At 45.0% G+C, this 23,144-nt stretch overlaps 1 protein-coding gene across 7 annotated transcripts in view; it reads right to left on the reverse strand.

Moving 5' to 3' along the window:
• Window positions 1-23,144, reverse strand: part of znf536 (zinc finger protein 536) — a 309,249-nt gene that overhangs the window by 45,545 nt on the left and 240,560 nt on the right. For all 7 annotated transcript variants that reach the window (XM_055507615.1, XM_055507612.1, XM_055507613.1 and 4 more), the window contains 2 exons: window positions 18,407-18,565; window positions 9,640-11,427 (listed from right to left, as the gene is read on the reverse strand). In XM_055507615.1, coding sequence (XP_055363590.1) covers window positions 9,640-11,427; window positions 18,407-18,565 — 1,947 coding nt within the window. The remainder of the gene's footprint in view (window positions 1-9,639; window positions 11,428-18,406; window positions 18,566-23,144) is intronic.

Consider the following 23,144-nt stretch of genomic DNA (forward strand, 5'->3'; position numbering starts at 1 on the left):
TGAGGGCAACAAGGACAAAAGGGAGAAAGAGAAAATGTGACAAGGAGAAGAGAGGAGAGGAGGAGACGAGGGGAGGAGAGGAGAGGAGAAGACGAGGTGAGGAGACGAGGTGAGGAGGAGAGGAAAGGAGGAGAGGAGAGAAGAGGAGGAGAGGTAAGGAGAGGAGAGGAGAGGAGAGGAGAGGAGAGGAGAGGAGAGGAGAGGAGAGGAGAGGAGAGGAGAGGAGACGAGGTGAGGAGAGGAGACGAGGTGAGGAGAGGAGAGGAGACGAGGTGAGGAGAGGAGACGAGGTGAGGAGAGGAGACGAGGTGAGGAGAGGAGAGGAGGAGACGAGCGGACGTTCCCCGTGACCTCAGAGATCGCGGCGGCGGCAGCGGCGGAGGCTGTTGCCGTGCTCTCTGTCACACTCGGCTGTGTCATACAAGCTGGATGGATGCCTCTGTCCACTGCAAGCTGCTCCGACGAGGAAGCATATGCGCGTACGAGAACCTCAGCCCACTTCATGAATATTTGATTCATACTTCCTGTGTTTGTGCGCGAGGAGGATTGAGAGAGAATGGGAGGAATAGTTCATTCCTCTCGTACTTTCCAAAAAAAAAACTAAAAACTGACAAGACTTACTTTGTGGCTTTCTAGCCGTAATTGCCAATCCTGAACACAAATCTCTCAGCGCTCAACACGGTGAGTGAAAGCAAAATGACAAAATGCGGCTCATGTGACGGCAGAATCAAAGATAAATTTATGGAGTTGATGAGGAAAGAAGTGGGGAGTGTTCTTCCGCGAGCAGAAAGAGACGAGAATAAGGGGCCAGTTATTAGCTCGGCCTCCAAGGAACAAAGAGCCCCAGTGTCGGCAGCAGCTTAACACTGAGTCAGTTACTGTACCTTTCAAAACTAATATGTAACCATATCTGTTTTAAAAGGACGATTCATATTACTGTGAATGCATGAGAAAAGTTGTTCCCATCCCCGCGACCCAGGAAACTGGAATCCCATCCCATAATGCTCCTCCTCCGCACACAATCACACACTCGCTCTATTGTAGGCCTGGCCCGTTTTTTTGGAAGGCGTTTAAAAAGACGGCGACATGAAATTTTGGTAATGATGTAAAACTTCTCCAGCTCCTCCGACGGGACAAAGATGCGCTCTGTGCCTCGTCGTCGCCGCGGCAACCAGCAAAGGTCAGCGCGGGTGTGTCCGGGCAGACAAGGGCGGCGCTGAGCGAAAATTGGGTTATATGTGATCAACTAAGTTATTAATCAGATTAAAATGGATTCCCTCGGCCGGCTGTTTAACTAGGCAGGAGGAGGAGGAAAAAAAAAAAAAAAAAAAAGTAATGCAGACGGAGCGAGGAGGGAGACGAGAGGCAGGACAATAGGCCAGTGTTTACACACGCGAAGAGCAAAGAAAGTCATTGTTTCGGGAGATGAAGTCACCGTCGCAGATGAGTTCGGATAAGCGGCACTGCGGCGCGTGTAAAAACCAGTGTGTCTAAAAGCATGTGCCCTTGCTGTCGATGCCCCCTGGCTTCATCCAGGTTACCTCTCTAATCCTGATTAAATCACTGTAATTAGAACAAGCAGTGTTCCTCCACCCCCGTATTTCCCTAATAAAACAATGCGGCGGTTTAAATCCGGTCGCTGGGATTTGCAACGCAACAATGCAGTTTATATCCATCTCTGCCGAGGAATTAAGTATATTTTCTAACTGCTAATGTTATAATGTTGCCGGCTTATTCGTCTCGACGCTCGCTATTCTTATTCCCCCTGCGGATCGCGCCGTCTCTCCCGCGCGCCGTGCGTCTCTCTCCCCGCGCCTTCGCTCGCGCAACTTTGTTTATCCGAGTCTTTATTTATTCCTTTCTCTCGGCGCCTTTTGATGTTTAAATCAAACATGTTTTTAGAGACTAGTCGGGATCATCCTTCACTACAGGAAATAATGCAAGTTATTTGTCCTTAATTGCCACAGAGCTTTTCAAACACGGCGACGCGCTACGCCTATGTGTCTATACCTGTGTATTTTTTGTGTGTTTGTTTTGTTTTGTTTTTATTAGTATCACTGCATGCCTCCATTGATGTGAAATAACAGCGGAAATAAAAGTTGACATAGTTTCTTCATTTTTACCCCCCAACCCCCGGCTTCCCTCTCCTTCTGCCTTGCTCTCTGTTGTTTTTTATATATCTGTGTTTTCCTTGAAGTTGCTGCGGCATTGTCTCATTATGTGTCGACTAGCTGTGTAAGTGTTATTATGCCTGGTGCCTTTGCCTGGTAGTGCCATTCTCTCTCTCTCTCTCTCTCTCTCTCTCTCTCTCCCCCTCTCTGTTTCTCCCTCAGAGGATGAGGAGCTTTATGAGTACAACTCCTCTGAGGGTCCTCTTCACATCTCCGGGGCGCCTGGGGAAGGGAACGTTGCATTCTTAAGAGGAGCAACTCAAACTGAACAAAGTCTACAGGAGTCAGGGAAGAATAAAAACAAACAGCAAACTAACGAGATGGGAAGTAGAGATCATGTCAAATATATCGGGTTGGAAGGCCAATTTATAACCCATTGTTTCATGTGTTGCCGTATGGAATACAACGTGTGAGTGTGTGTGTGTGTGTGGGGTGCTTTTGAGGCTTCCCTATATAAATAAAAGCACTTTATTTGCAAGTAAACACGCGCATGAACGTAACCTCCCAGCTCCCACGCTGTCTTCACTCCTGTTTCACCATCCTGTTACAAAAATAATGAATAGAATAACTGTCGTGTAACTTTGCAATCATCCAGCATTTGTCTCCGTTTCCTTATCAAGGGCAACACGATACTGCCTTTCATTCACCGTGCTTTAGTTCCAGGAAACGCGATGTGGCCACTATCATCAGCAGTATTATTGAAGATGGCTGAGAGAGGATCATGGGAAGAATATGAAGCCCTTTTTTTCCGCCAGAAAGGGCCTTTCAGCAGGCACAGCAGTTGATATCTGGGGAATTAGCGAGGGGAAAATATTTTTAGAGCTATCACATCTGCCGAGCAGCAACGCGGGGCGGGGAGAGAGTGAGCAACAGGTACACTCCTTAGGGCTCGACAGGAGCTATTACATTTAATTGCGCTTTGAAAGCTACACTATTTGCACTTTTGGGCGACAAGGTGATAATTCACCTCTGCACAAGTTAAACTGGTAATATTGTTGTTCACGTGAAATATCACCTTGCGTTCGCCCGCCGTCACGAGCTGTCACGTCAGCGCGGTGCAAAGTGTATCATCAACCCAGTGTTTTTTCACCTTAGTCTGAAAACTGTAGGCCTCCAGACAGCTCAATCGCCAAAGGAGGCCTCCACCAATAGGCAGGAACACAGGAGACACAGCCAGAGACAGATAAAGAAAAAAGGGAGTGTGGGAAAGTGAAAGTGCAGAGATCTAAGGAGGAAGTGGCGCTGGTGGAGAACGATCCCCTGCTCCGTCAGTCGGATACTGGTCAAACTGGAGCTGAAAATCTAATCTGGTTACGCTGTTTACAAGAACCTCCTGCGAGCCCGCAATTGAATCCGCCATGAATAAATGATTTAACTGGACAAATTTTTGTGGGACAAATAACACAGGACATCTTAATTGTTGCATTTGCAGCCAGTGCTCCCGCGCAGTGTATAACGACGGGATGAAACTCATTCGGTTGGCTCGAATGATGAAAATGGAAGCATTAGTGAAAGAAAAAGTCAAAGTTGACAATAAATGACGATTGGAAATGTCTAAATAGCACAAATTTCCTCCCTAACACTAAAAGCAAACGCACAAAGAAGTGGCTGTATACAGTAAATACATGAATGGATTCTATTAGATTAGCTGATGACAATCTGTAAAAGGGGATATAATTCAACTACTCTGAGTAAAACGGCAAGTGAAGCACATTTCAGAACAAAGAAATTCCCCCAAATTTATAACACTTCTATAAACTTTAAATCTCGCCTTGGAACAGAGCCCTTCCCAACATTATGGCGTGTGACTTAGTGCTAGCAAGACACTTATAGTCAATTTACTTTGCTTCAGCCAGCTCCTCCTCTCTATGATCTATAGGCTTATTTACAGTCTGTTACACTGCACAACGCTTTGCACAGCCCTTTAGGAATTAGTCATCATATTACCAGAGATGATTCTGGACACAGAGGAAGACGGCACAGGAAGCTTCAGTCTCAGCGTGAGCATGAGGCATGTTTGTGTTTGTGATGACTTCACAGTGGAGGCACGCTCATGACTGCATTGGCTTTAGACATGTCTGTTCAGAGTTGCAGGGAGCTGCTAATGCTAATGTAATTGGCTTTCTTTCAGCGCGTAAGACCCTCCATCAAAAGATGTTTATCAATTTGTGCTCCTCCAGTTAAAAGTCTAAGTCATGGCTACAAATCTCTTCCATACATGCGGCAACCACCAAACGATTCGCTTTCAATGGCTTCAAATCTGGAGGAAATAAAAGCCAACTTGAAGCCAAAATTGAAATGTTTCATGCGATGGTTGAATGTGGGAAGGATCACTGAACAGTCTACTCGGCCTTTGCCCAAGTCAAACACTCCGCAGTGTGCTACAAGAAGCTGTCAGATGTTTCCAACAATGCAAATCATGTTAAGCCACGTCCTAGAAAGGCACTAGAAAGAAGAAGACGACGAAGACGGAAACCACTAGTGTCCTAAGTAACAGACAATGAAAAGGTTTGACCAGTGGAAGTTACTGCACTTGATGACACTAACCACGTGAAAGCTGTAAAACCAGACTGCTACTGACTTCAGCAACAACAGGGAGCAGGCTTGAAGGTATCACAGCCAATGTCCACAGCAGAGAAGTGCAGAGGCTGCACTAGAAGATGCACACCGATCGTTAGGGAAGATCAGGAAGGCCGGGCTCACGCCATCAAAAGCTACAGAGATGAGCCCGGAACATTCAGGGACAGCGTTTTTATGGACGAGCGCCAGGGCTTTTTGTGCATGAGCCTATTAAGCTTCATTGATGGAGGGCTTTAGACTGGTCAATGTCCAGACTTAGAAACTATCAAACAGGGGACTGACAGCGGACAAAGGATTTGGAAGTGAATATTCACCCTAGTTTAAAGTTTCAAAACTGTTAATTACCTAAAATTGGTGCGTTCAAAGCAATTGATTATCAGACCCAGATGTAAAAACCTCAAATACCTCAAACTCAAATGTCATCATCCTGCTGCAAAAGTAGAAGACTGGCCGCTGTAGTTCTACTGGGACTCCATCACCGAACCCATGTGGGTTTATCGCGGTGTCACCTTTCTGAACTTCCAGAGCTACTTTTAAGTGCACTGAATAATTACTGCTGTGCAGGTAAGCCATCCGTCTGGCTCATTAGTAAACACTGGGGTGTCTGGGAGCAATAAGTACCCGAGTCCTTTTCCACTTGTCAAAGCATTTTGCGCTGGTGTTTACGTGTGTATGTGTTCCCATGTTTGCTGGAGACAAACAGCAACCAAATTCATGGTAATTAACCACCTGATGAGGACAGTATTATTGGCAATTACCGGGTTTTGCATTATCACAAGTTTTAAATTTGTCCGTGTGTGTGTGTGTGTGTGTGTGTGTGTGTGTGTGTGTGTGTGTGTGTGTGTGCAGGTGTGTGAGCTCACACCAGACAGAACGGAGGAGTTCTGTTCATCAAGTTGTGGGGAGAAATTGGTGGACGGCAGCGTCTGGGTCGATACTCGCACACAAGTGTTTTAACAATGTCGCCCGGTGTGTTTGCTTAAACAGGAAGCGCCTTAACTCTGATGGCAACAAAAAATGTGAACGGTGAGAACAAAAAGTGGCGGCAGGCCGATAGACGCGCGGTTGGGACTGTGTGTAGACGAGCCCGTCCTGTTACTGTGTCTGCGCCGTTCAGACGCCAACATATGCGACTGTAGCGGCGTACGTGGGCTTACGCGAGCGTCATTTGTTATTCCTACCTTTCTTACACTTAAACCGGAGAAAGTGAAAATTACACCAGTAATGCCAACTGTGATCCACTACATCTGCGCTTCACAGCGAGCCCACCAATCCCACCATATGCCTTTAATTACCATCAGCGCTTTACAGGACCTGTTTCACACACAGACACACTCCCTGTCTTTCACACACACACGCACACAGAGACACACACACACACACACACACACACACACACACACACACACACACACACACACACACACACGCACGCACGCACGCACACACGCACGCACACACACACGCACACACACACACACACACACACGCACGCACACACACGCACAAACACACACACCCTCAGCCTTTCTTTTTTTTTCCAGTGTCCTGCTCATTTCTCCACCAGCGAGACTTAGCTCATCTCCTGCGTTTCTGTGCGTGCGCATGTATCGCTGCACGTTGTTCACATGTGACCCCGGCACTCATGGATCAAACCCCTCACAGTGAAGCCAGGCTAAAGGGCACTTACTCTGACACTGGTAATTGGCCACTAGTGAAAAATAAACGGGTGCGGTGGGGTCCACCTCTCCCCACTCTGAACCCACACTCTGTTCCCTCGTCCTCCTCTGGACTCGTCTACGCACTCATCCCAGCCGCGCGCTCCCGTCAACGCTTCCAGCTTGTCAATCTCAAGGCTTGTGACGCGTGGGGTCCACATTTAACATATTAAATGAACAAGGTGGTTGAGGTAATGTAAGTAATACAATGTAAGGAGCAATGTTCACAAGCGGGACGTGGCATGTGCAGCCCTGTTTGAATAATGCAATACTTCATGTTTGATAATGCATGGCTATAGATAGGTCTCCACTCCAGCCAAGTATTGATTGTGTTAAGCACATCTACAGTGCAGCAAATGGTGGGGGTTCATATCAATCTACACGGCGTATTGTACCTCAGTAACCAGATACCTTGTCTGATTACAGAGCCCTCAGGGCCACTGCTGCTGTTAATGACATTTATTGATAAATCCAATTCCTGTGCCAATTTAAGGAGGTGTGGTTTAATACTACAGATGTGTGAATGCGTGTGCATGGCGTGTGTTCGGATCTGTTATGTGTCAGAGTGCAAGTAGATTCATGTGCATTGTACCCTTTTTCCCTTCCTCTGGGCATACTAATGAAGAGACGGCCACTCCAGACGTGCAGCGCGTGCCCTACAACAGCTCCCGTAGATTCAGAGGAGAATTTCAATATTAATGATTTATGCTGTATTTGCATACAAACCTAATGCAAACCCACTCCAGATAATCACATTTTGCCAGGTCTGAATTGAGTTTTATGGACGTCTTTGCCACCCCCATCTCCTCCATCCACCGAGTGACAGTGGGATGTGTGGCGGTGGCTCTTCACGCCGCGTGGACCCCAAAACAAGCGCTTTACAAGTGCACACATAAAGACGGGCAGCGATGGTGCACTTCCCTGTGAAACAAGTGAGTCATGCGAGCATTACCATATAACTACACTGTGGAGTGTTTTAAGTAGGGGCCGCAGCAACAATGAGACCAGCAGAGGAACGAAATGTTCTTTCTACTTAGATGTAACACTTTGTTGTGGCTTTGAAACTTTCACAGTACTTGTCACAGTAGTTTTGATTTAAGTAACTAAACACAATCACTATAATAATGTTTTTAAATGCTTCGACTTTGCTAAACAGTTAGTTCAGAAGCAACAGTGCATTGAGTGTGTGTGGTTTTACCACCTCTTAAATATTTCTAGTGGCATGGAAGTAGTCTAATACAACTGTGGTGGCAGACAAAATAGCACACAACATCAACAGTAAGATCAAAAGTTGTGTAGGATTTCTTTCCGGGCAATATAAACTGTCCAAATACTAATAGTATTTGACAGAGTTCATAAAGGAACAGCAACAGTATAGTTATTTTTGTAATATTGGAATGATAGTAATTACAGTAGTTGTGTTTGTGCAACGCAGACACTGTAATAGCACTAATTACGATATCGCACCATCACTAACAACACTTATTGCTACATGTTTACATGAAGGCTGTGGATTTCAGTCCATTAATGGGCCCATACAGCCACACAGACACTCGTAGACTCACATACAGTATACTACAGTACAGGAAACCGATAGCCTGCAGTTTATGTACTTGAACATGCCATGTGAGGAAACCTGAGCTTCTATAAGAAGTGTGTGGTGAGAGCGAGCCCTCACGCATCATTTTCATCTGAGCTACAGTAAATGCCACCGTGCTGATATGAACATATACAAGCTTTTGACATCACTAAGAAAATCTGCAAGAGCTACCGGGTAATTTATGTTGTATTATCTGATATATACATATTACTGTTAAAACAACCAAAGCTGCTACCCACAGTACAGATACCCACCTACCTACAGTGAAATCAGAGGCTTACATGCTACAGTATATGTATTCATGTTGACGTCAGACCAAAGCACGTTGATCTTACTTACTGTAATTTCCAAGCTATCTTTTGTGGCATCATAAAGATCTGAACACCGTTCCCAGGAATCTGAATGCACGCAAACCTGCTGGGTTTTCTAATTACTGCGAACCCTTGACTCAGAGTTGCACAAACCAACAACATGTAAAAAAGTCTTTTGTTCTATAGAGAAAGCCTTATCTACAGTTTAACGAAGGTCAGGCATTCCTAGTAGCAAAGGGAACTGCCCACATGGCATAGCTTCGCTTTCACAAGCCTTCTGATTAGACAGTAAGTAGGGCATTCTCACACAAAGGCACTGCTCTAATAACACATACAGATGTACGCATTTATACACGAGTTTTGTATCATTAAAATGCCTTTACAGGCTGTGCAGGCAGCCTGGGTCCATGACAATCGATTTGGTGAGAAAGGTTAGATGAATGCGTGTACAGGAGCAAATTTACAGTACATTATTATTTATTTTTTGTTATAAAGAAACCTGGAATACAATACCTGGAAAGACATTCTGTACCCACTGTAGTCTGAAAGTCATGACATATTTGCTTTTGCAGGTACTAGTGTCATTTAAGTGTCTGTCTTGTATCTAAAAAGCAATGTTTCTAAGCTCGGTAACAACTTTGGTTTTATATTTGTTGGATAAAAAGATACAGTAGAAGGACTTCAGCAACCGCCACTAAAGAGCAAAAGACTAGTGTAAAAAGCAAAAAAAAAGAAAAAGACTTCCTGCTTCAGTCTCAAGGATCGGTTGTAACCTTACCAGAATCATGAAAGTTGACAGTTCATTTTTCACAGGGTCATAGATCGACGAGTCTTATAAAGTAATGGGCTTTTGGGAGCCGGCTTTATGAGAGCTAAGATAGTTAAGAGACATGAGGGGGAGATGGCACAGGGAGCTGAGGTCCTGCTCTGACTCATCCAGGGTTATTCCCTCCATGCTGTGGGGTGGGAGGGAGGCGCCGCACTCCCAGTAATATAAACTTGTAATAAAGATTAATCTGTTGCTAGTCACCAGGCTGATAGCTTCTAAACTTGCTAGAAATAAGGGTGAAATCACTTCAGAGCCAATCTGGAGACCTTCAGTGAGTGTCTGAGATACCTTTGTGGGTGTTAAGGAAAAAAAACTATATGCGTTTGTATTGTGTGTTTATGTGAGGGGTAAAATAAATCTGGATATCAAATATGTATTCATGGTTTGTGCAAGCATTACAGCAGTTACAGTAGGACTTAAGTGCACTCACCAGGCATGTCTGGCCTCTTCATGCCCCCTGTGGCTGCTCCTCCCGCTCCGCTTCCCAGGCCGTTGAATGCAGGGAGGTTGTCATTGCTGTAAGCTCTGAGGACAGACAGCATGTTTATCTGCTGCTCGAGGTGGGTATGCTGCTCGGCCTTCAACAGTCCTGGAGGCCCTCCCGGAGACAAAAGGCTCAAGCCTTGCTGCCATTGCTTCTCCAGTGGCAAACCTTGGTTCTGGGATCGGTGGCCAAGAGAAAGCGAACTCATGGCAGAGGACGACGCTGCCAAACGAGCCTCATTCCGTGGGTGCAACGAGGAGTCATCTTGGAGGAGCTTAGGGTGGTTCTGGAGGTGTTCTGAAGCTGGACTTCCTCCATCCTCCCTCTCCATGTCGATTTGTCCACCCTCATCTGTTTCCTCCTCCTCTTCGGCCACTCCTCCCTCCTCTTCATCTTCATCAGAGTTATTCTGTTGCTGTTGTCTTTTAGGGGTGGCGGAGGGTGTCTCACTGGCACTGTGCACACCAGTCTTTGCAATTTCATCATCTGATCCCACTTGGTTCTCTTCAGTGTCTCCGCAGGAGGCATTCTCACCGATCTGGATATCCCCAGCTGATGTTGCTGCTCCAAAAACCTGGCTTGATGGGTCTAGCGCCTGTTCTGCGACTCCAATATAGGCTTGAAGGCCCTGGTTCACCCCTGGATTTCCATCATACAAGCCACCAAACCGTCTGTAGAATTCACTCTGGAAGGGGTTGTAGGGCTGGTCCATGTGGTGGTTGTTCCATCCTCCCTGGTTTTTCTCTCCATCTCTGTCACCCACTTTGTCAAGGGTCAGAGCAGAGGTCTTGTTGTTAGAGGAGTGAATTGTGGAGGTGTTGGTAGAAGCATCTCCACGAAGTTCCTTGCCTGTATCTGGTCTCTGTAGTTGGGCTTTCCCCAGGTGGTTGGCCTGAAGGTGCAGAGCCATGAGCTCCAATGAGGAGGTGGAGAAGGAGCAGAATAGACAACCGTGCCATGCCACATTATCATGAATGGTGACTGAAGAGCCAGGGAGAGGTTCAGATGCAGACTCAGGTCGAACGGACACAGATAGATCAAGAGGTTCATATTGTGACCCAGGTTTGCCAGGTCCAGAGTTTGGTTTAGCTTCAGCCTTTTCTTCCCTGTCTTGGTCAGCTGAGACAGCTCGCTTGGCTTTGGGCTCACCATTATCATGGTAGCGCTGGGCCTGGAGCTGAGCTACATTGTGGTTGTCTTTCATATCCTTCTTCATTGAGCTAAAAACAAAATTGTCCATAAAGGCCTGCAGGGAACCTTGAAAGTGGACACCGTTTCCCATCATGCTTTGGTAAGCCCTGCTAAGATCAGAGAAGCTGGCGGGACTATCTGAGGCTGCTGAGACCAGGGAGGATGGACCATCAGCATTTTTCATGTTCTCAGTTGAAGAGTCAAAACGACGGTCTCCACGTTCACGATCTCGGTCTCGGTCTTGCGGGGACATCATGCCGGCCGACGCCCACTGATGTGGCAGCAACGAACCTGCTCTGAAGTCTAGACTGGGAGGCATTCCCTTGAAAACGTTACGAAGGACATCTGGTCGGGCAAAGATGCCGCCACCGGCCGTCTTCCCGTGGTCTTCTTTATGGTCAGAAGAAGGGGCGTGGCCAGATGAGGTGCCTGAGGTGGTGGAGCCGTTCTGACGCTCGCGATGGTGGCGCTCCAGGTGGTACTTCAGACTGGCAGACTGGGTGCCGGCATAGTCGCAATGAGGGCACCGATAGGGTTTCTCTCCTGAGAGGCCAAGAAAGAGACAGAGAAACAGAAAGGGAACGACAGGGAAAACAGTGAATAATTAACCTGATTATTAGACTAACTGGATATCAAAATCTATTTATTGGAACCGAGAATGTGGACCCTAGGGTCAAGAAAATTAGGTCAAAAGAGTAGAGCTCAAAAAAGATATGCATTTCATTAACTAGTATAAAGAGAAGGATATTTTGCCGTTGCCATGATCTTCGCTGGCATCAAAACACGTGCAATTTCTACTTCTTCAAAAAGGAAAAAGCAAACAGAGGCATCTACCGTTTAAGAAGAAAACAAATAAAGCACAGAGCAAAATCAAACACAAAACAAAGCTATAATGAATAAGATCCTGCATCCAATGAACAATCCTGTCTTTTTTTTCTTTCTCTCTCTGCCATCGACATCGGCATTGCTCCACTTCACGTGTGTGTGTTACTGCATGTGTGTGTGTGTGCAATAGGCATCTGAATATGGGTCGATCCAGCTCGATCCAGCCCCGCCAAGTGAGCCATCACTCACATCAACACCATAAAAAACATTTCACCATATGGTGCTTTCAGTGCACTAAAAGAGATAATATTTTCAACTGACAACAAAACTGTCCCGATGCTATCTGCGCGTGCGAGCGAGGGGCTGAGGGGCGCGGCCGGGCCTCTGTTGGTGTGAGTCTCTGTGCCTTTGGGCGTGCGTGTATGCGTGAGAATGCAGCAGGGTCACTGAGCCTCTGTTCTGGCGTTGCTCGCTGTCAGACCTGTGCCTTCGTGATGAGGGTTCACTTTCTCAGACATTCTCTATTTGCAGTTTATCTTGAGAAGCATAAATCAGATATAGGATCTTCACACTACAGCACAGTCAAAGCAAGCACAGCCAATACCTCAAAAATGTTCATAATAATAATAATAATTACTATTATTATTGTTATAGCTCAATGAGTATATAAAGAAAGAATATCTCTGCAGAAGATATATGTGAACCACACGCTTGTTGCTGTGAAGCCCTATGATAAAGAACAATAAGAATGAGTACAGGATGCGCAGATTAAAGTGATTTATGTAACGGAAAAAGAGGGGTGAATATGCTGTGTAACATTTACATACTGTATATTTATTTATGCTGCACATCCATATTCATGAATATTCTTGATAATGGTAAAACACAAGCATTATTCTGCCAGAAGTGGATCTTCCACTGGAATTATACTTATGTTGAAATAGAACACATCCTGCTAGCAATTATAATAGGCTTGGAGTCTGAGCCAGATTTGGAGTCATTAAACAATGAACAGAGCGAGGAAAAAATGCTAAGCTTGATTTTTTTTTAAATATATTTATACGTATATACATATGAAAGTTGTTAAGGGGATAAACAATGACAGGCTGTCAAACGAAAGATCAGTGACGATCAGTGCAAAAGAAATTAAAACATGTTTCTGGTGCTTTGTGTATGTATATTAATATATAGAAGGAGTATGTCCATAAAATGTTTACATTATACACATGGAAACCATTTTATAAAAGGAAAAAAAAGGCATTGTTACGCAAGGCTGGCTTGAATGATTTAAGTCGGGCTGTGTAGTAAATCATGGATATAATTAGCAAATGGCATACTGCTCAAGTAATTTATCATTATTTAGAGGGCACCATTCCAGAAAAGACTCTGCAATCTGCAGACCTACTGCAGAGTTCTCAAATAAAGGGCCACAAACACCAACTCAATACAATATTGATACAGGAGAGAAAAGAATAGGAGGGCGCACAAAAGAAAATTGAAGGTGGAAATGCTAAGAAGAGACGAGAGAAAGAATGGGGGGGCAAAAAGGGGAGACGGATAACTCCCGACTAAAGATAGAAAGGCAGATATTTTTTCTCTTACACTAGAGTGGCTATGAAGCATAGAGTATATTTAAAATAAACCATACGAGATGAGCTTTTAACCCAATAAGTGCTTCTCCTGTGAGCTGCCGAACAGAGGCTCAGTGCTGATTTAATAAGGAAACGTCCCTGATGCAAATGATCATTCTCAATTCCTCTAACTGGACAAAATGATATTCTAGGAGCCAAATTAGACAGAAATTAGACTGATCTGATCTTTCTTTTTTTTTCTCCTCTGTCTTTTGCTTTCTTTATAAGAGGTTGTTAATGTTCCTGGGAGGAAAATAAAGATTAATGTAGCATCTACATATCTAAAATGAGAATGAAAAGGATAAAAAGATTGCATGTTTAAAACTCTCCTCTGATGTTTGCAGAGCCGAGTAAACTGGAAATAAATACAAATGCCCTCAGAGAGTGATTAGTTTATTGCAAATTTCCATTAAAATTAAGTATTTAAATATATCAGGAGCGAGCGAGACAGATGACAAGTGCATTTTCTGAATGCACCCGTGTTTACGTATGCGTGCGTGCGTGCCATTTGGAATGTGTGCGAACACATGTTTATGCATGCGTGTCGTCTTGAGCCTGCGTCTACGTATGTGCGTATGTGCGTGTGTGTGTGTGTGTGTGTGTGTGTGTGTGTGTGTGTGTGTGTGTGTGTGTGTGTGTGTGTTTGTGTCTTAGAGGGCCATTTGGACTGGCTAAGACATCTGCTCCATCATACGTCAGGGGCCTGGTGTGACATCTGGGGAATATACTGTATCCTGCCTTGCAACATTACACACAATTTACTGCTAAAGGTCATTATGTACCCGTTAATCCACTTTTAATTGATATCAGCGCAAACAGCACAACCTCCCAGCCACATGACAGATCACTGCCGCCACAAAACCAGGAAATTGCTATTCGGGAGTTAAAATTAGAAGGGGAAACTTTTTTTTTTCTTCTTGCAGTTGTCCTTCTTCACTTTGTTGAACTACTTTGGACATTTTGTTCCGGGCAAACACGAACGATCGCTAAGAAAGTGCAGCTTTTGCAGCATTTGCTTTCACAAAAAAAAACTAGAGCTCATAAACATTTAAGCAACACCTCTGTGGCTATAAATGATCCTTCTCCTGACTGCTGGGACACGCTCCTCTGTGAAACGTCTGTACTCGGTGTTGTACGAACTGATTTCATCTGCCCACATGTCATTTGTGACAGCACCATAGAAACAAGTAAAAGATAAATATCCCAAACCACGTACATGGGGGCAATTAAAATAGCTTAATAGATACAACATACTCAAAGATGAATTTCCATTTGGCCTGAAGGACGGGGAAAAACTCCGGCGGGATGTTTGAGGGACTGAATAATGAATAGAAGCTGTTTTACATCTGTTTCAGCACATCTGCTTAAGTTAGTGGTCGGCGGTGAATGGAGGAGGCCTCCGGTGCTATCAGGGTTAACAGTTCAATAGCCTCGGAGGGGAAGGTGACACCGAAGCAGCACAGTCGAGAGCATTGGCTAAATGTGTTCACACTGGCAAGGACAATATCCCTCTCTTGTTGTCAATAACTTCCATAAAAAGAACACAAGCAGCTACGTCCATCTCTCGGTGCTGTCCTGTCTGCCTGGCACTCAGCCTCGCGTCCATTCGCTCCTGAGGAAATAAATCTTCGCCGCAGTTTCTGGCAAATATCACGGCAACGAGAGTAAATGGTACATTGGTTGGCAGCTATTTTATCTGTGGATTACGACAAATTTGTTGCTCTATTAAGTATTTACAGCACCAGGAGAGTGTATGTGACTGAAAACATATTGCGGCGGCTGTGTTCACTGTAATGAATGAACGTGTCATCCAGTGCAACAATGTCTCCTTGATGTGTTTTTAATAGTGTTTTTCGCAAAACAATGGAGGTCTGTGGTACAGAGGGACTGAGATCACGTTTGACTCGGTAATAATAGCTTCGCTGTTGTTTGCTTATTCGTGGAGTTTAATGGCAATAATATATACGTATAATAAAGAGATTAATGGATTAGTGTAAGCTACAACCGATTCAGACTATTCTACCCTTCATCGAACTGTGTTTCGTCCACCTCGGAATGCCAGAGTGCTGCTCTCCTTAATCGCAGACGCTCCGTTTGCTAATTAATGTTAATTTTGTCAGTAGCCTGACAACAGGCCAGAATTAAGCGTGTCTGTTGTCTGCTATAACAAGATGGGATGGGATGTACTGTATGTGTGAGGTAAAAGCGGATCGCACTGCCATCGCCGATTCAGACCACCTCACGTCAGAGAGGACAGTGCCCGGTTATTGTTATTCAAATCATGGTGTCCGAACAATTAAAGGCTAAAGACATATTAGCTATTGGCAGTGACCCTGTGAAATCAGGGTCACTGCCATAGGTTAAAGATGTTTTTTCCAGTGTGTTCCATATACGAACGCCAAGTTAGACCCGACCAGAATCCGCCTTCTGTGGGCCCACTGTGCCTCCATATGTTAGATTTAGTATTAAAGTCGCTGAAGAAGACACAGCGAGCAGCGAGAAACAATGTGTCTGGAGGGAGACACTCAAAAAAACAGAAAAAGGGGGGGTGAGAGGGATGGAGAGGGAGATCACAGGTCCCACTTGATTCATCCTGATTACAAGGTTAGGTTAAGGTTAAGTGACATGGGCAAGTCTTTCCTCCCTTCTCTTTCTCCCTCCCATTGCCCCCCCCATCCTCATTTAAAGGTGAGGCGGGCTTCTTATTGGTTATGCAGCCCCTGCCTGAAGTTATGTGTGGCTATTGTCAAGAGCGAGGACCTTTTTATTTTTTACACACAGCTGCTTACTGCTAAATAGTGCCTTGTCCAGAAGGGGACAATCTGGGCCTCTAATTGCTGTCACTGAAGCCTAGATTCATTATGTGACTTTCCCATTAAAATGTGAGCATTAATTTGTATAATGAAATATCACCCTCTGCAGTGTGTTCATTAGCTGTGGCCCCACACTGTACCGCCGCAGCCGCACAATGTTAGCTACCTAGAAAACTGTGGTTAATTTTGCTAATGGATATTTTCCCACTCACTGTTCAAGAGGAAATGAATACTGTAACATTAGCTCTTTAACTTTTGGAGAAATTTAAATTCACTTCGTTCCTTTCAAGCTGGCGTTAGTCGCCCATTAATCTGGGCGTCGCGTCGCACAATGCCGCCGCGATCGGCTCGGTAAGCAACTCCATTGTGTCACTCACGTTGCATTAGGATGAAGGAGGGGAGCGCGCCTGTCATCTGTGAATTTCTCCACATTGTCACCAGAGCGCAGGAGAGGATCTTTAGCCGCTGTAAAAGTCATCTTGTGGATGTAATCAGGATTTCACAGTGGAGCCAATATGATTAGGTTACAGGAATGATTTAAAGGCCACATTCTGGCGATGCATCAAGAGGATTTCTCTCTCTCTTTCTCTCTCTCGCTCGCTCTCTCTCTCTCTCCACGTGTAGAACGCTATGCTGTGCTTAGATAGGCCCACATCCAAAGATACATTCCGCCGCGAAAGACAACATTCTCGCTAACCTTTTTCAGTTGTGCTCCTAGGTGCAGAGGCGCTCCGCATTAAGCATTTAGCTCCGCTGTACAGCTGACATACAAGTGTGTAGTACACTGTGCACGGCTGCTTGTCTGCATGTGTGTTTGGCAAATGAATTAATGCCAGGGCCGAGTCGAGGCTTCGGCCTCCTCTGTGATAAAATATGGCCCTTGTGGGTATCCTTACTGTACTACACAAAGCAGACATAACTCAGCTCTCTCACCACAGGATAACAGAAGCCCCAATACACCCCCCCCCCCTTCCTCCTTCTCCCAGGAAACAACACCGCTGTCTGGCTGTGACCTGGATGCACCGTTTAACATAGGGATCCTAATTATGTGAGTGTACGCCAGACGCGTTAGCATGCTACAGTGTAAAGCTTTTTCCTCTAATTCCTTTCCAGAGCGGAGGTACAGTATGTGTCTGTTATTAAGGAAGGCAAAAAGGGGGTTACAGCACGGGTGGTCTTTCATTCATCCTTTTAAGTGCATGGGGAAGAATGAAAAAAAAATGAAAAAAAGGCAAAGGAGACAGAAAAGGAGAATAAGGAGAAATCCAGGCATTGATTTTGTTCAGCTGTAAGGGATTTCCATTTTCGGCTGTGAGTGTTTTAGCCTCGGAGTCTCTGCTGGTACCCGAGGATTACTTTCTACTAAAATGTAGGAACTAATAAAAGTCAGGATGGTCAGACGCAGCTTTTCAAGAACATCTCTAGAAAGGCTGAGAATGAAACAATTCATGCCGTATTTGCTGTATTTGGTGTCCTCTTTGTGGTCTAATTGTCACTTTAACCTGGCTAACCTTGCTAACCTGGCTAACCTTGCTAACCTGTCTAACCTTTGCTAACCTGGCTAACCTGGCTAACCCTAACCCTGGAAGAAAAAATTAAGCTAAATCTACTGGGCACATCGTCTCACGTATATCCCTAAACTGCGGACAGGCCGCCTTTGTTTTCTTTTGAAAGTTATTCAGAGTTAGCGAGTGTGAAATTGCCCTCTGAGTGATGTCATCGGAGGACACTGAACCCTTGTTGTGTTAATTAGAGCTCAATGAAATGATGAGTATGAAAAAAACTGAATAACAATGGCCTTAAGCCACATGGAGGGATGCTCTGAGGAAATACATATTCCACCATATGAATGAAGTCATTTTTCTGTCAGTTGGAATAAATTATCTGGTCTGGTTGAGTATGTGACCACATGTTCATATCTGATTATACCTAAAGCCCAAACTCATAAATCTGCAACCCTGAAACGAAACCTGCGAGTTCTCTTTCTTTCTGGCTACCGAGGGAGAAGCAATGCAACATTTGTCAATAACTAATATGTTATCAATTAATCTGAGTCAGATCTATCAAATCACAGTTAGATTGACTGCAGTATCCCCAAGTCGATATTCATTAAAACAATATGTCATTCTGTCTCCCGAAGGATTAGCAGGAGCAGTAAAGTACATTTTGTATGAAGTGCAGTATAAGTTTAATTGTCGGAGATATTGAGCGCATGCTTTTGGCTGGAGCTGTGATGTCTGTGCACATACTGACCTGTGTGTATCCTTAGATGGACTTTGAGATGATGCGAGGTGCGGAAGGACTTGCCACAGTAGGGACAGTCCTTGGAGGATGAGGCCAGACTCCGCTCGCGGTGCTGGGACAGAGGCGGTTGAATACTTCCAGCTGTCTTCCCCAAGTCCTCCCCAACATCTGGAGCACGCACACAGGCAGCACAAAGAGGGAGGGAGACAAATAGAAGGTGTGTTGAGTGCCACTTCAAACCAACCCTCCGCACATTACAGCACTTTTTTTTTCTCCTCTGTCTCTCATTGTCTCTCGGTTCCCTTGCTCAAATGTGCGAACGCAATACAAAGTCAAATTCATCAAACGGGTTCACGGACCGCGCTATTTCCCTCGCTGACAGAACGCTGACAGTTCATAAGCTTTTCAGAAACACCATAGTCCTGAGATGCACCCCCCCCCCCCCACTTCAACGCAGACACACGCACACACACCCTCAACGCAGCACCTGCACCGCCACCGCCTCTTTCTCCCCCTGTTTGTTCTTTTCTTTTTTCACCCTTGCTATCATCATCATTCTTACTAAGCATATGCTGGATCGCGAGTGAAAAATTAACAATGCTAAATGAGACAGAAGGAAAAAAAAAGAAAGAGAGTTAAATTGGGCTATGTCAGCATCACAGGATCTCCTCGCATCTCTTCCTGCGACCTGATTTTGACAGGTAGCTGTCAGAGATATGATAGGTTGATAACGGTTTTGACCTCGCCCTCCGCCGCTTCCTCCCCGCAGCAAAAAACGATGATGCACAGTTTAGTGCAACAGCCCGCCTGTTATCAACACAATCACCTCCCAAACGCGAATCTAAAGATGCGCAGCGACAACCTGGGAATGTGTTGACAGCAGCACAATCTGAGGCGAAGGTGTCGACGTCAGATTGTACACACTGGCCTTGTTCTGCGCTGAGGTTAAGGGCTTGTGATGTGCTGACAGCCACGAGTCTAAAGACCTGATGAACATAGTTACAAGTAAGATAAAAAAAAAAACGAAAAACTTGAAAGCAACAAAAAGAAACACACAACAGATGTTTGATATGTCTCGTATCCAGAAGCTGTTAAATTAAAAATATCTGTATTTGTTTCAGGCGCATTTGATAGACGCTACAGCGCAAGCAATTCAACATCAGCTCACACCGTTTCGCAACTGTCACGACAGAAATGCAGATTTCTTAGCGAGAGAGGAATCAATTTTTATTTCTGATTTCGGTTCCTTCTATTTATTCACCTCCTGGTTGTTTTGTGCGGGGTGGCTGTTTATCAGCACCGGCACTGGAAGGATCTCGCGTGTGCACAAACCCTGTGCTATCAGCAGTGACATCGATCTCTTTTTTGCAGAAGTGAAAAAAAAGCACAAAAAAACACACAACACACTGAAAGTTTAACCTATGAAAGTCCTACGCTATTCTTTAGATATTCACTGAGCAAAAAGATGTGGTTGATTGTTTGTGGGTGATATGTAGAACTCAGCATTATTATGTCTCAGGTCAGATTCTCATCTGAGTTTCATCTTTTATGTACGTTAGTTCTCATCAAATGGGAGATACACATAATCTGTGTCAGCCAAAATGTTTTAAATATTGAGACACCAAGAGATTTATGGCACCATTAATGGGAAATCATTATTTTTGAGGGGGGTACTTTGCTCAACGTGGGAAAAGTGCAGGGGCATGAGCCCCCAGAGCCCCCCCTCCCGCACGCCTGTGTGCGGTGCTCCTCGGACTTCGTCCGTGGCCTCCGTGCTACATACAAATTATTTAGCTTGTCAGTATGTGTTCGACCCAGAGGAACCGCAAACGGTTAAAAATGTTATTTATTTTCCAATGTGGCGCATGATTTGGTGCGTGTGGGCAGGGCGGGGGGGCGGTGGGGGGTGCACGCCAAAAAGAAAGAAAGAAAAGAATCAAAATCGGGCAACCCAGTTAGGCACGGCGCCGTACAATCAGGGCGATTTTTTAACAGTAGCCTAATCTCCTCTCTTTTCTGTGGCTCCCCGCCCCATTTCACCCCTCTGTTGGGGAGTCAAATAAGGTTTACAGAATGGAAAGACCCAAGTCAGCAAGTCCTCTTCCACGCTGACACTAAACACACAGCTCCATTCAGCAACACCGCTATCAGGCTGAAGGCTGTTTATCGCCACCGAAACTGAAAGGCAACCTAAATGCAAGTCTGTGACAATACACAGATACTAAATACCAGATGCCTCCACTCCGGCTTGGCAACTGCTCGGTTTAATTCTGTGTACAAATGAGGAGACAGAAGCTGGGAGACAGTTCGGGTTTAAAAGCAGATGTTTAACAGTGGAGCTCGGTTTAAAAACCATCTCGCTTTTCACTCCGTTTGAAATAAAATGTGACGGGGAGGAGGAGGGGAGGACGAGGACGAGAGCCGTGCAACAGGGCTCCACCAAGGAGTGAAGGAACTCGTAAAAAAGTGCCGTTAAAATGAAAAACGAAAACGGTGGTGAGTTTCATTCGCTTCCTTAAATCTGCTTACAATCAATATTTTAAGAAAGACTGACAGTGGGTCGTTGCGAGTCAAGCATCCGTTACTGTATGTTGCTGGTAATTTACATCCCTGCATAATTCCAGCACAGTGTGAACATACTGCATCAGATGTGACCACACACCATTGTTTCGCATTAAAGAACCTTCCAATTAATAATTAAATAAAAGCAATTCCCCCGAGTCCTGAGTCCAGGACTGTACCATACTGTCGCCATAGTTGCCTGCTCATAAACATATTTCAAGCCTTCTACTGTACAGATCCCTTTTTGGCAAAGATTCCCCAGATCGTGTAACAGACAGTGGCCCACCTGCCCGCCCCAGATGGGGCTAAAATTAAAAAATCCAAAACACAGATTAGACGCAGGACAAACACCAGACCACAGTCCCGAAGACGCGCACGCTCTCCAGCTCTGTGTGTGTGTGTGTGTGTGTGTGTGTGTGTGTGTCTGTGTGTGTCTCTCTCACACCCACATGCGTCCGTGTGTGTCAGGGTTAATAGTGCACCTGTAAGAGGAAGACACACTACTGAGAGGATGAGAGTGTGCTCTCCTGGCATATAACAGCCCTTCAATAATAAATGGGCCTCACACATTCCTACACGCACACACACAGACACACACACACACGCGCTCACACACACACACAAAAGGTAAAACAAAGACTCCGGTGCCTCCTGCTCCTCCCCTGGGTGTGTATACATGCGATGTATACATGCACATCATTGGCAACCGCGAGCTGGGGGTGTCCGGCGTTGCTTCCCTTTAATCAGTCGACTGATCCGCAGCTTTTAATGTGGCTGTTCCAATTACTGTAAAAGTCATCCTGCTCCATATAACCACAAATATTGACACTTTATTGCACAACACATTTATGACATTTTGAAGGTCACCCTGTATATTAGGCATCATCGCTTGTTGACACCCAGCTGTAACCATCCCGCGAGTATTGATTTTTTTTTTCCTCCCCATCTCCCTACTTTTTATGCAAAGGAGATTCACTGCTGGAGACATAACATTAAAGTGATTGTCACAGGTGAGCTTCTGGCTCTTTATATACAAGCCCGTAAAGGCCAGCCACTATTAGTCTTTGTTTTTTTTCCTACTGTCAAACAACACGACATACTGTACATGTTTAAATGACTAGCCTGGAATTCTGCTCCTAAAATAAAAAAAAGATCCAAATCCTGGACACATCATTGCTTCATCGTTTTAAAAAACAGGTTTTACATTTTTATAGTTTGTTAACAACCCTTTTCATTTGCTGTGTGGGTTTGCTCAATTAATAAAGATGGATACTTTATATTAATTGCTTGTGATGGATGAATTTCAAACTTACAAGTGATTTAAAAGTTTTTTTTCTTTTTTTACATTCAAAAGCCGTTTGTTATTTAATATCTGATATTTATTAAAAATAGAAGTATTTACAAGCCGATGCAGCTCCATCTTTCCTCATTCGTTGTAAGTGTCAGAGGCCCCTGCTGAGTGCACATGTTTTATTTTCTGGCATTAAGTCCCACAACAGATCATAATCCATATCAAAAATAGAACTATTCGTCTTTCAATTAAACATTCAAGCGACTACTACTTGTTTTCCTCCCAAATTCTCCTGTCAAACTCAAACATTCAGACTGTTTTAATCTATCGCTCCTCTCTCTTCCCCAGGAAAAAAAAAAAAAAAACATGACAAACTGTGACTGTGCTCCTACAAGAATATCACAGAGGGTGGAAAAAAGAGAAATACATGTATAATTCAGCTGTATCTGATCTGAGACCAGCTCTTCTCCCCTCTGCCTTTACTGGTGTCACGGCGGCGTAATGGAACATGCCAGAACAAAGGCTCTGAGATCAGATTGGAGCAGAGTTGAGCAGGCCATCTGGGAGGCAGGCTGAGTATCAGTCACTCTGCCTGCTGTCTGCTGCACTCACACTCATGTACACACACTTCCCCTCTGACTAACTGTGCGTGAGAGAGTGCAAGTGCATATGTGTGTGCGTGCGTGTGTGTCGGAGGGTGTGGGAGACACCTCACTCAGTTCACACCACACGTCACCGGGATCTTGCGACGAGGCAAGCGATGCATCGCCACAGCGGGGATAAGCCACCAGGGCAGCCTCGACGACTGACTGACAAACATAAATTGATAAGGATCTGTGTGTGTGTGTGTGTGTGTGTGTGTGTGTGTGTGTGTGTGTGTGTGTGTGTGTGTGT

Source organism: Betta splendens, chromosome 3, assembly GCF_900634795.4.
Source record: "Betta splendens chromosome 3, fBetSpl5.4, whole genome shotgun sequence".
NCBI lineage: Eukaryota > Metazoa > Chordata > Actinopteri > Anabantiformes > Osphronemidae > Betta > Betta splendens.